Raw genomic sequence first — 14,693 nt, forward strand, 5'->3', positions numbered from 1 at the left:
GCACGTTGTTGTCCCTGTGTGCTGGGGCCGGTTTCCGCACCTTCACCTGTTCTGTTCCTCACGCGCTCCTTGCCAGCATCTTTTGGGCAGGAAAAAAAAGACCGCGCAGGGTGAGGTCAAAGTCTGCAACGGAGTATCAGCTCACCTCGTTTGGGGAATAGCAGAACGGAGAGAAATTGTATGCCACAATGAACAGCACACGAGTCGTTGACTCCCGGCTTACGCCTGTGTTGGCAAGCCGGCAGCCGCCGTACATCACCCGAGCACAAGAGGGTGGAAAGTTTACCTCTTGAAAAGTTTTCACCAGCACAATTAACATCCACCAAGCCCGGCACGCAGACAAGCCGGACGCGGTATTGCCGTCTACGCAAGTGCCCATGCTGCATATTTGAGGACCGTGACAGGCGTCCCCTGGCCCCTGCAGCGACACAACATTTGCAAAACCCACTTGGAAGAAACGCGCTCCATTTCTTCAACGGTAACACCCTACGTAACCAGATGGTCCTAGTCTGACGCTTGCTCCAAGTCACTCAAAGCAGAATCGGTCCGTACCTTTCGTCACAAGCATGCACTGCTTCGCTCGGGTCCATACCACCACCAAGCTGGCACGGCACAGGACGAAAGGTTATCTCCTCCAGTGTTCGGGGTTGAACCAGTCTCCCCGTCGAGAGTAAGCCGGAGAACTGAAGACAAAGCACTGGCGTCAACGTAGCCTCGTGACATACATTCCGTCTGGACATCGAATCGGCCGCCACCCTCCTCAGACCGGCTCCCGGAAGAGAGGTAGGGTGTGTCCGTGCCCTGAGAGGCTTCCGCTGGAGAAGGGAAGTCACTTGGCGTGCTGAAAGAGCTGTCCTCTTCACACACGAGTTGTTCGTCACTGTGAAACTTCGTTTCCAGTTTCACGCGCTCCATATCGAAGACGGGATCTTGCAACGGCCCCCCCGGAGGCACCGGGGCTCGGGGCCGCGTGGCAGTCTTCCGTCGTCGTCGCTGTTCAGAGAGCATGTCCAGCCCATGCTTCCTCTTTAAATGCTCAAACAAAACGGTAGTTGAGCCGGTGAAACGGAATTTCTGCTCACATTTGACGCACCTAGCTTGTTTTCCGGCGGCATGACTATAAATTCGGAAGAAATTGTACACTGGTGACGAACAACGCCGTGAAAGCTGAACGAGAGACGCCTGTGTTACGCTTTCCGGTGTCTGCTCACCTGTACAGCAGTTGTCGCCACGCTGCGATTCTTCATATATGTCATCTTTTTCATCTGATGTTGATGGTTCCATGATACTTGACAGGAACGCACACGACACGCGGCAGCACAAACAATTCAATTGAGTGTGGTCTCCGTCGCACCTCGGATGGGAGGAGGCCGCTTCAAAGGTGACACTAGGGTGAGTGTAACGGTTTACAAAGCGTTCCGGCCACACCCGAACTCCGGGCATCTTCAAACTACATGGCCACCCGAAACAAAAAGAGGTGGTCTCCACCGCTTAATCCCACACTTTCACCATTGTTGCGAGTGTTTTTTTCCGACGAAAATCGCTCCATAGCACGGTGTCGCGTCGTGCTGGTCTCAAATTTCACAGTGGTGCGAGTTGGTGGTGCCCCTTGAGCAAAGTGGCAAGGCAAGGTGATGTGGTGCGCCTGCCTCCACCCGTCTCCCGGTCGGGCTGCCCTGGATACCCGACAAACCGCTCCAGTCTTGTCATTCTCAAGACGGGAAAAAGAAACGAGCCACATACAATTAAAAACAAACCCCGATCCCCTGAGAAGAGCTTGCAAAATGTCCTCTGACCAAGCACAGGTCACCTGAGCAACTGAAAAGAAGCTGGCAAGAACCGAAAAGACCCCTAAATGTTGATCCCTCTCCCCGGATCGAGTGCCTCGGGCATTGGCATGGCCACCTCTTTCGCAGCAGCGTAAACAGCCAGTATCCTTGACCCTTCATTTGGCGGTTGACGAGATGAGGTGCTGCTCAATTGCACACTCGAGGTCGACGGGTTGGAACAACAGGAGACAACCGGTGAAACTCATGCTACAGTCCCGACATTCCTGCGCTGGGGTCGCTTTTTTGCTGCAGTTCTCTTCCATCTGTCTATTAAATGGAGTCCCTCGAGTGAAACTGCCGGGTTCTAGGGTGTCTGGCTCTATCACCGAGCTTCTGGCGTCTCCGACCGAAAACGTAACAGGGAGAAAGACGAAAACAGGTCCAGTGAAGACTTGAGGCGAACCCAAGATGCTTCCAAAGTCTCTTCGTTGCTCCACACATATCCTGCCTAGGCTGACAGCTGTACTAGCTCAAACCCGTGAGGGGCGGGCAAGAAACATACTGGCGTGGCATCCTATGTCCGAAAACTGCCACGCCCTTTCGACCTATTCAAATGACACTTGCTTTCAGTTGGTACTTTTCCTCCGTTCGACTGCCAATATGGCAGCAGATAAGGCTAGCCGCCGTGCGTTTCGCCCCCGTCTCTGTTTTCGTAGGGGAATCTGTCCCTACAGGTTTTGTTCTACACAGGTTCCGTGTTCCTGGGCGACTCGTAGCACACCATCGACGACTGGGAACTGCACTATCTCAACATCAAACACGTTTTTATTTCGGTGGGGAAACCCGCTTTTGTTCCGATTCTTTGGCATTTCTTAGAATTTGCGCTGCACCTCAACACAGACGTTCGCCTTCGCCCGAGTCCACAGCCTTCAGGTTCGAAGGCGGTATTTAGACAATGCAGTAAGCACCCTCTCAGCGTTGCCTCAGAGCATCAGGCCATTATTTCTCGATACGTTTTCTACAAGGGAATGGTGGTGCACGGGTTACCACCGTGGAAACGGCATTTTCCCAGCCTCGTGCAGTTGAAGGTGGTGTATTTACCATGCCTCAGAGCATCAGGCCATTATTTCTCGATACGTTTTCTACAAGGGAATGGTGGTGCACGGGTTACCACCGTGGAAACGGCATTTTCCCAGCCTCGTGCAGTTGAAGGTGGTGTATTTACCATAGCGGGTACGAACCTTCCACAAAAGGAGCTGCTACTGAAAAAACGGAAGGTTCGACGCTAAATACCACTACCTTTCTTCCTACAGAGTTTGAGAAGGTGAGGAAGCTGGCAACTCAACCGAGTCACTCTCTCTAACCGCTCAGTCCCTCTGTGAACCTCCTCCTGTCACAGCTCACTGAAGGACGCTGCTTGCATCAATTTCCGCGCTTCATCCGTTATCATCACCATTACCTGGTAGACGGCAGACTTCCTTCAGCTGCGTCTGGTTTCCTCCGTGGGCAAGACCCAAATCCCACTACGACACCAAGACCCCCATCCGACAAACCGACACCTCTTTGAAACTGTTTCAAATGAATCCACGTCACCCACACTCGCGGCTGTCCGATTATTCGCCAAGAACTTCACATTTTCTTGGTGGGCGCATGACCGTCGAGTTATTGAGCGCCGTTTAGTATCCGTTACCAGTTTCTCCGTAATTCTTGCCTCAAATTCCCGCTAGACATTTCTAGAGTGTTTCAACTGCAGCACCCCCATGCATCGTTCTCTCACCCTTAACGCTCACCTCAGGGCTCGGAACCAGCATTTTCCACGCATTTATTACGTTTTCTGCTCCGTTTGAACGAACGCACCGTGCCTCCACCAACAGAACACACTCGGGCCACCCTTCGCTTTCGACATGACTGACCAGCGACAGACGAGACGCCCCCACCCCTCAGAAGGAAAGAACTAGTTACGATGCCCGTTTCGTGACCACTCTTTGAAGAGATGACCGAAGCGTTTGCGCGCTTCATCTATCAACCCTCATTGTCCGGCAAATTGTCTGGCTCCTGCGTCTGCAAAAAGCTACCTAACGTGGTCTAGCTCGCCGGCGCTTTGAAGCTGCGTCCTTCCGCCTACTTCAACCCTTATCTCAGTCCTCGATTCGATCACTTGACACGCGTTCCTCACTGGCCACGTGGCCATTCACTGCCAGCACGGGGTCGGTAGGCGTCGGCCTTACACATTGAAAATCCAGGACATCGGGACGCCAGCGTGGCGTTTCTCTCGAAATTGCCTATCAATGATGCTTGCCTCTTTTCTTCTGGATGATACGCAATTCCGATTTTAGCCAAGAGGCCACTGTGATCACCAGTTGATGACGCGTTGGCGCCCACACGGCGTGCTGGTCGCTGACGGTTCCCGACTGGTCGGTGCGCTGGGCCACTCGACCAGTCGTGTGTTTCATGAAACGGGGATCCGCCATGGTCTCGTCGTCTGCTCCATGATTGCAAATGTGGAAATATGTCACACACATAGTTCGGGATTCTATGTCTCTACTTTCCTGCTCGGTGGTTCGCCTTGCACGTAGACAGGTTTGTGAGAATTGCCAGGTGCACCTCTCGGCCTCTCGTGTGTGCAGGGGCGTTGGCCGTTCCGCAGTGGATGCAGGGAACGAGGCAAAGGACAACGCTTTGACTGTCCCTTACGTTGAGAACACTGGTGAGAGATGTCAGTGGTGCGAAAACGCCTGGGCGTGGCAACGGAGGTGCTTTAGGGCTCCAAGAGATCAAGCGACTGTGGATGTTCGTGGAGGGCGAAAGGGGCGGAAGACAGTTTCTGCAATCTCTATCATGCGGAACTCGAAGGGCGTCTGCGGTCTAACCCGTGGCGTGGATGGTCCGCATAGGAAGAGAATGTATGTGACTTGGACATCTGACTGCCCGGTGCTGTGTGCCCGTCCAGAACGCTGAAGCCACTGGACACGGAGAGGCCGCGAAGGAAGCGCGGCCCTCCCCAGGATGGTGCACGAGTTGGGACTTCACAGAAAGATACAAATCGTTGAGTGTCGCGTTCTGGACGTCGCAGACGAATGCGCACAGGTGCGAGTTGTGGACGAAAATGCCGGCAGCTTTCAGTTCCACGGGACAAGGTTGCGTGCGTGATTTGTCACTCAGTCTGGAGACACCGCTTTCGATGTGTTGCGTGTCGGTGTGACCGCTGTGTTTTCGAACGTTAAGGACAGCTTCCGTGTGTGACGCAACTCAGAGGGGCTGTTTTTAACATCTGGCGAAACGGTTGTGGGAGCCAGACTTCTCCGATCCGCCCATTTCGGAGAAAATTATCATGAGACAGATTGGCTTGCCTAGGGGCGAGTGGAAGTGGTTCCGCTGGCAGTTGTTCGGGCAAACCCATGCTGTGCGTGTCTGGATTGTCGGGCCGTCGTGTCTACCCGTCCCGGCGTTAGCGCGGAGACGGAGGATTTTCCCATGTCACGAAGATGAATTTGACGATGAACATTTCTGTTTTGCAACGGAATTTTCTGACGCCGTGACTCCTCCTGTTTTCCAGTGGAGCCTCTTGTGATTCCGCGTGTCCGTCTCCACGGGGGGAGGGGGGCCATGTGCGGGCCTGCCATGTGAACATAGACGAACGGGAAATTTTATTTCTTTTGATTTTATGCCCACGTACCTGATCTCCCCTCATATGTTTTCGGTGGTGTCCGTGTCGTGCTGGAACTTTCTGTGCATGTTTGCACGAACAATTCCGACTCTGAAGACCGCGCTAGCAAACGCTGATGCGGCCTAGTCGCACGGCTTGCTGGTGGGTCGCTGGTCTGCCGTAACGGGAAACCAATTTTTTAGGACTTGCATCGGTCCATTTCACTTCGATGCTCGGTCTAGAAAAAGACCGAAGGTTTTTATCTCCGTTTCCTATCGGAGTCGTTTGTCTCTCGCTCTGTCTCCAGCAACAACAAGCGTACGTGGCACAAAGCGGCACGAGACGCTGTTGTTGAATGCTGGATGCTCGCAGTTCGGAAAGCGGCAGCCTGGGTGATCTGGACAGCACACTCGAGAGTTATCTTTCATGTGGAATGGAAGCGCTCACGTAGTGTGCCTAACTCGTCAACGTGTTGCGCACTTCGGTCGCCTCGTTTTTGCTCCAGAGAGGATCTGATAAGCGATCGACTTTTTTTGCAACAGCGCCCGCGCTGCGGGTACCAACCTTAGGCCATACGGTGTGATTTGCTGTACTGTTAGCGTGCCGCCTACGATGGAGTGCCTCCCTCCAGTTCGTGCCGAACTAATATCTGTGAACGAAAGCCAAAGGTGGTCTGGAGGCTCTGCTGATCCTCGAAACTCGACAGAGAGCCAAGAGATCTTCTCCACAGAAGATGCGAAAAGCATCTCTGATGCCTCACTCTGGACTGATATCCTGAGTGTATCAATTCCCGAGGACTTGTGTAAATCGTCATCTGTTCCAGAGGAGGAAATGGACTCGGAAGGCAGAGTAACGGGTAATAGTCCGAAGCAGAGGCTGCTGACGGGATCGAGTGGCTTGACTGCAGCAGTGACCAAGCCGGCTCCCGGGTCACCGTCTGAAATGATCGTGGGTGATGAAACCATTCAAACAGCGGACTGCGAACCTGGCCATGACACAAGTACGTGCGATTCTTTTAGCGGCGGAGCCGCACCGCAGTTGGGTGGGTCAGGTATTCGAGATTTGCACTTCAGAGGGTAGGTAGGATGTTTGATAATGATGTTGGATCTGTATCGCGGTGTAGACACCCCAGTGGACCTTATCATCGCTGTTGACAGGTGCTGCACGAAGGACATGAGTGGCACTGCGGGGTTGCGTCTGTTCTCAAAGGGGCTGTTGAGAGATGCAAGCACAGTCGTCGTGTTTCTGTTGTGCGGTGGAGGCCGCTTTCGTGTGCTCATTTCCGTTGCGACTCAGTCCAGAATTTGTCTAGTCTTCATTGGCGTTTGTGGCTGTTGGTGGGGGAGTTTTTCTTTTCAGGTCACGCGGCATCCAGAATGGAGGCGAAAGCCGGTTGTCGTCCACGTGAGCGGGCACTGCAGAGCACTGCGTGTTTATCGAATGCCATGTCTGGGGTGTCACGGAACCGTGAGGCCAAATTGTCTGGAGTTGTGAGAACGGGGAAAGGTGTTGGAGGGAGTGGGAGGGGCAGACTGTCATTAGGAGCGGTGGGGCGCCAACTGCTTCTCGACAGGATCCGAACAAGGTACCACACGAATGCGGTATACTATAGTGCGTTATTACGGGACAAGTACAACAGCACGATCTCGAAACTTCCATTTTTTACCGTCAGCCTTCTGCATCAACTGGCGGACGATTTCGAAATCGACACAAGCGCGCTTCTTAACCAGAATGTGGAAAATGCTGGTGCTCCGGGAGGATACGTCAGATCAGCCTGCAAAAGTCGGGGAGTGGATCGGACGAGAAGAACCTCAGTACCGGTTGCTGCAAGTGCAGCGATTCGAGAAACGGAGTCCTCAGACCAGGAACGTGCCGCAAGGCGAAAGACAACAAGAGTGAAGCGCAAGAGTGGGAGGAATCTGCAACAGACGAAAGGTACCTGTCTCGCTGGATTGAGAGGTTGCAGTGTCGCGGAGATGGATCAGGGGCTGGAGCGTTTCGCTGGCATGAGTGGAAGTACGGGAAACGCGACATCGGGTTTATGTACGCCTACTGCTCGAAACAGAAGTACAGAAGATGCATTCGAGGCCACTGCATCAGGCGTCGAGATGCTAGGGAGAAAGGTGTTCAACAGCTCGCGAGACACGGATTCCATCTCTGCGTGGCTTCTCTCAACGACTTCTACAAGTAAAGGTGAGACTATGGTGGACCATAAACAACAGAAGGGAAATGACGACTTGGTTTCAGCTGACAACTAAGCCGGTGTGTGTTCGGAAAGCGTTGAATTTCAATAGTCTAAGACGCTGATATTGCACATACGCAGGCAGATTATCCCTGAAGAGTTACGCTTGTCGGTGGTGCGCGGTGATGTAGACTGAGCATGGTGCACATGTGTTTTGTTGTGTATACAGAGTCCCAAACAGCGTCTTCAGAGGAGGGCGGTGAGCTCTGCAGGTCAGCCGTGTGCACTCCGGGCACGGGCTCGACAGAAAGTGTGCCGAGCAGCCCTCTGCGATCAAACTCGGGAGCTAATTGCGCAAGTACTGCGGATATTGGTTTGGGTAAGAGTAGTGAGGCGGAGATTGATTGTGGCGAGAAGCAACCTGAAGAGAGAAGGGCGTTCTCGCGCATATGTTTGGAGCAGAACTCGAGCGTTAATGCAAATCGCGCGTCGTGGCCAGCCTTGATTGAGGACGTAGAGAGTGTATGCAAGGGAGTTGTGTCAAGCGTCTCGGGTACGGCCACAAACAGGAAGGGCGCTGGCACGTCTGCTGTGTTTCCGTCGAATGGGCAGTGCCTGAAAAGGTCCTGTCGACCGGATATTGAAGCAATAGAAGCATTGCTTGACACGGCACGACGAGGAGAGCCAAGCGTCAGCTTGGAGAGTTTCAAGTCCCGTTTGCTTCGTGCGGGCTTGTCCCTCCCTGGCTCGGAGCACGCCTCGAAAAAGAGCAAGATTCTTCAGGCGACTGCATCTGAAAGTACCACAATCCCGTCCTCGCCAACGACATCTACAACCGCCGCCGTTGAACTCCTAACGGCTGCAGAGCTATGGTCGACAACGCATGCAAGGGCTCGTTTAATGGAGCGCAAAGGAATCATCAACAAGGAGTTGAGCGCTGCGGCGGGGTTTGGTGGTGGAGCTTCAACAACAAGGGGGATCTCAAGAGCGGGCATAGTCTCGGGCTTGGCATATGGTCAGTGAAGACAGAGTAGCGGTGCCGTTACTTCTGTGTCTTTCTTGGTTCCGTGCTATCCGTTGTCACGAGTGTGCGTATGGTGTCGGGCGGACATTATAGACTTCAGACGAGGTCGTGATGGTTTGTGACGGCGTGGAATGCACTCTCTCGAAGCCGACAGCTAGGACAGCGTGTGTGCCCATCCATTTAGTTTGGGAATGTCATCGAAGGTCCACGAGTGCGCAATTTGTCGACTCTCTGGATGTTGCAATGACACCATTTTGAAATGGGACATGGCCGGGGAATTGTCAGCGTCGTATGCAATCAGGGTGATACAGGAAGTTACTTTCGTGGAATGAAAGCACACGCTTTTTGCGTGACAGAGAATGTTAGTGAATCCAGTGTCATCTGGTTGTTCTCTCAGCAGTGCCATCGTGTTTATGGTGTTGTCACAGGCAAAGGCAACTGTTGGACGGGAGAGGACGACGGGGACGACGACACGCCTTCGGATGAACGATGCAGAATGCTGGCTGCGCTGTCTAGACACGGGGGCGATCCAGAACTGCAAAGTGTCCGTTTCCCCTCGTTGGCGTCGGCATTCCCCGCTGCAGCAGCCACAGGTTTGAGGGACAGTGACGTGAATGAGCACGTCAGACGTACTATTGGACACTCTGGATCTAATGCCGGTGGATGCGTAGGCGTCACCAGTTTCCGAGTGCGACCTCGGCGAACGACATATAGCCAGTTCAGCACAAATCACGCGCTTTGTTGGCAGGCCATCGATCCACGCATGCGAGACGCATCAGACGTTTTGGCAGTCACTGTTGGCGACATTGCAAGCTTTCTCCGAACGCAACGAATGCGGCGGTGCGGCGGACGTAGCGCCGTACTGGGTGGGACGTCAAGCGGCCGGTTACAGGGGAAGAGACGGCACGGGAAGTTTGAAGATTTCTCGTCGATGTTGCAGAGTCAGAGAGACTTGATGCCTTTGCGGGAACGCGGAAATGAAGTGACAGAGGATTTAGGAAACCAGGATGTTTCTGGAAAGGTCTTTCTGTACCAGCCGCCTTTCGAACGATATCAGCAGAACAACCGTAGCGCGGCGGTGCTGAAGGACGTGCCCGGCGACCGCGTTGAATCGGCGAACGGACGTGCGGGTCGGGAGACCAAATGCTTCGAAAAGGTAGTTTTTCAGTGGCAGGTGCTAGAGATGAGCTCGTACTCAGATCCCGGTACTCTTGTTTTTCGATTTACTGGCCTGCGGTTGCTGAACTCTGCGTGTGAATCCGTTCACCCGCCGGTTTCGTATTTAAGGCTGCAACAATGTGGTAACGGTCTATATTCTTGGTATTCGTGTTTGTCTTTCGACTTCTTTGAAACTTGGAAACGTCACACATCTGTAGCGAATGAGGACTGCGGTGCGCCCGTCAGCTGAGCAGCAAGTGTGCCGCTGTAGAATGAGGGTGGGCGTGGGACGCGGCATGCCTTTTCTGGCTGAAAACGGTCACACGGAAGATCATCTTATCGACGTGATTCGTGTGAAAGACTCGAAAGGGTAGACACGGTGTTTTGGCGCTGTCTGTTTGTTGTGCGATTCAGAAACTGGATTTGGCTGACTCACGAGACGATGCCAAGAGTACCCGTCCCTGGCGGTCAAACGGACCGTCATGGCAGGCCGTCAGCGTAGGGATTCGAGCGTTTCTTGATGCAGAGTTGCTTTCCAGGAAGGACTGCGATAGCGTTGGCGTATTACTTGCCGATACCCGTGTGCGGACGCGATGTAGTGGGGATAGAGCAGGGCGGTCAGAACCCAGCAGGCAGCTGGCGGGGATCGTGGAGCCACTTTCTCGGGCAGACAGAAAAGGCGTTGTGGCAGAGAACTCGGATTTGAAGAATGTTAGCCCTTGTTCAGAGACCACGTGGGTATCCCAGCGAGTACGCGGTGGACATGCGCATGTGGAAGGAGGCAGTATGGTGCCGCAACGCGTTGAACCTGTTGCAGAATGTGGACGCGAACGTGACAGTAGTGTGTATCAGAGTGGAGGTAGTGAAGGCGGCGCTACTGTCACTGTGTACCCCGGAGAAGATGGAAACGTTTCTTCACCAGGAGATCGTTTGTGGGCGCCGGCTGTTGAAGCGACCTGCGGGGAGCACATCCCAGACAACGCAGATGTTAAGAGCATCGTGGACGGATCAACAGACAGGGCGGAATGCTCCAGCAGTGTCGTGTTCATGAAACTAGATCATGATTCGAATGACGAAACGAGTGCTGGATCTCCAGTGCCCGAGAGTGCCGCTGGCAACAACGATGATGGTGTAGGTGCGCTAATAAGGGAAAGTCCGACGGAGGCAAGCGGCGACGGCGAGATGCAGAAGGCCGGTGAAGACGACGGGAATTCGAATGGCGTTTGCGTCAAAGATGTGGACATTGCTTCTTGAGGCAACTGTGGTGGGATTGTTAAGGAAATGAAATGGGTAGGAGTTCAGCAGGAAACGTGGGACGTCTAGGATTATGGGAGAACAAAGGCGTGCACAATCTAGCGAGTTGAACGTGTATGCTGAGGTTACAGGGATGAACGGCACACCTGTTCGTCAGGTCCCAGTTTTGCCGGGGTAATGGCGCGTTGTAGTGGTCGTACACAGAGCGTCTGTTCAGGTGTTATTGTTGCGTATTGAGATAGGAACAGCCTGGAGTGCATGGTAAAGCCGAAGCTGCCCAACGGGTTTTGTTCATGGGGAATTTTCCGGTTTACTGGATGCGTGGCGGACGGATGTTCATTGTCAGTGCTCGGAGACGTCTGTGACGTCGAACGGCGCGCTGCAGAGAGCCTTGGTGACATGCAACGTAAGAGATGTGATGGTGTTTTCTGTGAGCGAGACATCGTAGGTACGTCTCGTGTGACGACGCCTACAAAAAGCCGGATGATGTCAGCGAATGCGGGCGTTTGGCGCTAATTGAATGTGGTGTATAAGGAGATGAATGCGTTTTTCCGTCCGGCGTGAGCCAGCGTCATTTCATGTGACGCTGTAGGGTGGGAAGGCGACACTTCATCGTTCATCCATGGCCGACAGAACACGGTCGGACGGGTGTATAAACCGTGACGGTACTGTGGCTAGTTGCAGTTTCGCGTGTGTTTCGCAATGGGTGAGTACTATTTTGTCTCTTTTAGGTTATGTGGTACAGCGTTTGTCTTCCGTGTGTAAACGTGCTGCAGGTAGTTCTTTGTGTGTGAATCCGGAAAAGTGGCTCCGCTGTATATGTGGCAAGCCGTACGGGTTTGAGTGTAAAGTGTGAGGTGGCTCTGGTGAATGTCGGGTTGCTGGCATTGCGGTAATGTAGCGGGATAAACGGTTTAGGCGTGGGAAGAGAACGAATCTGAAATGAAGCCGTTGCCTAACGCAAGCAGACATGCAGACGGTGTCCGCGTAATGCAAAGAAGCTAGTTCATCATGTCCGCTTTCGCTTGGTTTCGCCGTTTCTGTGCACAGGCCAAGGCTATCATTAACAGCCATATTCTCTTTTTGCATTTGCCTCGTGACGCCTAAAGCCGTTAATGACCGTGTGAGTGGTGCGCACGTACCTCGTAACCGTCAATATCGGCGCCGAAATTTTGACAGCCTTTTTTTCACACATTCGTTTTCACCCGTTTCCGTAAGCGAGACACTCGTCAATCCTGATTTTCCTTGTTCCTTGAATATGGTTTACGAGTAATTGGAACGAAAACAGACGTTCCAACGCGCCAGAATGCGACTGAGGATCGGTGCTGTTACGCACGGCGTCCTTCCTCCGTGCCCGAAATGAAGGCGTTGGGGTTCCCCGAAGAGGACCGACCTCTGTATTTTTGCTCTCAGGATGCTTTCAATCAACCGCGGTGGATGGAGAAAGAATAGTGTTTTGCCCAGTGCCTTAGCGTAGAGTTTTCCAGACTTTTGACTGTTCCTCCAGTACACCGGTGAATAAGACTCGCAGCCCGTCGTTCCATCGGCACGCACCACACAGTGGCACTGTTGTACTGTATGTGGTCAACGTGTCGTGTGAACGGTTTCCGTCAGCATTGTCAAGAAGAAAGAGTAAGGGGCAGCTGAGGTTCTACGCAAGAGAAATGAGCGGTCAACTTAGGCTACCCCAAGCACATGGGGACAGTAGGATGTTGCGTCTGTCACCAAGGCCATACGACGACAGAGTTCGTTGCCCGCGTATCGCACGGAACAAATCCAGGCATTTAAGCGAGGTTGCTGTGGCACTGTTGCAGCAGAGTAGACTGTGAGGAATTAAACCTTAAAACGAAGAAACGTGAGCACGAAAGGGAGTAAAAGGTCCGTAGGCGACATTGTCCGGCGGCAAAAGGACTCAATCGGACTGTACGGAAGCCGCGTGGGGTTCAATGCTTTGGTGTACTGTTGCGCTCGCTAGGCCGGTGGTGCTGAAGCTGTTACGGCTGGCCTGCATTTATATAGACATGGAAAATGCCTTATTTGTGTACATACGAGGAAACAACGAACCTGTCCGTGGAGGCTGCCGTCCATTACTGAAACGGTACTCGTGCTGAGGGTGGGGAACTCGCCCTCTGGTGCTTCTTCAAAGTTTTGTTCGCGTTCTGCTGGAGCTTCGGTGGTTGCTGAGGATAGCGTTTCCTGCTGCTCCTCTTCTACTTCCACGTCGTGCTGCGCGATTGTATCTGCCGTTTCGGCATCGTGAATGCTGTCTAAAGATGCCTGCTCAGCAGCAGCGATGTTTGGGTGTCGAGTTGGAAATGCCCTCGTGGATTCGTCCGCTGCTTTTAGAATGTTTCTGCCACGTTTCACGTTTTCGTTCGCATGTGCGCTCATTTCGGACACTCTCTGTCTGAGTTCCTCCTTGGCTGCTTCTTCCGCAGCAATCTTCGATTCCCGCTCAAGTGCTTCCAATTTATTCTGAATTTCCTCTTCAGCGTTTTTACCCACCGAACCCTCCGCGCGCATTCGGGCTAATTCCACTTCCAGGTCAGCCCGTTTCTCCTCTTCGTCGATTTCTTTCACGTTTTTATCGATCGCTTCCGCGATCGTATGCCGCTCGGCCTTCAGATTGCTGAGGTCAGCTTCAGCCTCATCGGCTTCGTTCTCCCTCCTCTTTAGCAGCTCTTCATTGAAGTCTGCTTCATCTTTTTCAATGTGCGCATTCACTTTTTCCACCTGTCCCAGCTCGTGCTCCAGCGCGATAACCTCCTGATGGAAGCAGTAGTGATCGACTCTCATCGAAATGTGATGTACGCTTCTTATCGTCACGTACCGCCTCAGCCACACGGGACTCAGCTTCTGCCTGTGCGACAGCCAAAGTAGCGGCGGCCTCCTCGTCTCTGCGGCTGCTTCGTAGCTGACGTTCGCTCGCTTTTCTTGCGTACTCGGCCTGTGCACCGCTGACGATCGCTGCGGCTTGCAGTGACTTAGCTGATTAAGGGGAGAGACATTTCTTTCAGCTTCCTTGGCAGTAAGGAACTGTTTATCAGTTACCGAGTTCGGCTTCGGCTTTACCCTAAAAAAGAAGAATTGTGTGGTGCGTCAAATGGCGGCCGGAGGCACTGATTGCGCTTCTCACCTTGCTTTCGACTACCATTTTTTCCACGTCACAGCAGTGTGGTTCACGGCAGCAGTGAATGCGGTGTATCACGCTTTGCTGCTTCTCTGGCAAGGGAACTGGCGGCTTGTAATTGTCTTCAGATACTTCTGTTCTGTGAGGTACTGCCGCATCTGATGGTTCTGCCTGGTCTTCGGGTACTGAGAGTAGCACGGCCGCTCTTGTGCCCTCCGTAAGTGCCCTCCAAATCCCTGCTTCGTTCCCCACGGCGCTCCTGGCACGCAGAACCCAGATAACTGACAACGTAAAAACTACAATGGTGTGCATTTTCGGTGAGACAGAGATCGTTAGTCCCAGGTACACAACAAAATAACACGGTCTTGAAGGCCTTGCCGCTTGCTATTCTGCTTCCTCCTCTGCGTTGGAGAGGTCAAACAATATAAATCAGCGCGGTAGCTGGCTGCATGTGGTGGTACCGCTACTGTTGTCTGCTGTAATGACACGCGACTTTGCTATGTCTTGTTCTCGGCGAACCGTCTTCGCTG

At 53.2% G+C, this 14,693-nt stretch overlaps 2 protein-coding genes across 2 annotated transcripts; one reads left to right on the forward strand and one right to left on the reverse strand.

Moving 5' to 3' along the window:
• Nucleotides 1-4,415: 4,415 nt before the first annotated feature.
• On the forward strand, nucleotides 4,416-12,989 carry TGME49_297340 (hypothetical protein). The gene is made up of 5 exons (XM_018782310.1): nucleotides 4,416-6,415; nucleotides 6,775-7,608; nucleotides 7,827-8,612; nucleotides 9,050-9,777; nucleotides 10,194-12,989. The coding sequence occupies exons 1-5, from the start codon at nucleotides 6,028-6,030 to the stop codon at nucleotides 11,031-11,033; spliced, it is 3,576 nt and encodes a 1,191-aa protein (XP_018638352.1). The 5' UTR covers nucleotides 4,416-6,027; the 3' UTR covers nucleotides 11,034-12,989.
• Nucleotides 12,724-14,594, reverse strand: TGME49_297350 (hypothetical protein). The gene is made up of 2 exons (XM_002371124.2): nucleotides 14,170-14,594; nucleotides 12,724-14,021 (listed from the first exon to the last, which is right to left on the reverse strand). The coding sequence occupies exons 1-2, from the start codon at nucleotides 14,473-14,475 to the stop codon at nucleotides 13,005-13,007; spliced, it is 1,323 nt and encodes a 440-aa protein (XP_002371165.1). The 5' UTR covers nucleotides 14,476-14,594; the 3' UTR covers nucleotides 12,724-13,004.
• Between the last annotated feature and the right edge of the window lie 99 nt (nucleotides 14,595-14,693).

Source organism: Toxoplasma gondii, chromosome II, assembly GCF_000006565.2.
Source record: "Toxoplasma gondii ME49 chromosome II, whole genome shotgun sequence".
Taxonomy (NCBI): Eukaryota; Apicomplexa; class Conoidasida; order Eucoccidiorida; family Sarcocystidae; genus Toxoplasma; species Toxoplasma gondii.

What these genes read in the sequence shown, in the direction of transcription:
- TGME49_297340 (XM_018782310.1), top strand. Translation starts at nt 6,028, where the DNA reads ATGGAGTGCCTCCCTCCAGTTCGTGCCGAACTAATATCTGTGAACGAA. An exon ending in CGAACCTGGCCATGACACAA is followed by an intron (nt 6,416 to 6,774) that starts GTACGTGCGATT and finishes TTTTCTTTTCAG; the next exon opens with GTCACGCGGCATCCAGAATG. An exon ending in AGACCAAATGCTTCGAAAAG is followed by an intron (nt 9,778 to 10,193) that starts GTAGTTTTTCAG and finishes TGTGCGATTCAG; the next exon opens with AAACTGGATTTGGCTGACTC.
- TGME49_297350 (XM_002371124.2), bottom strand. Translation starts at nt 14,475, where the DNA reads ATGCACACCATTGTAGTTTTTACGTTGTCAGTTATCTGGGTTCTGCGT. An exon ending in AAATGGTAGTCGAAAGCAAG is followed by an intron (nt 14,022 to 14,169) that starts GTGAGAAGCGCA and finishes CCCCTTAATCAG; the next exon opens with CTAAGTCACTGCAAGCCGCA.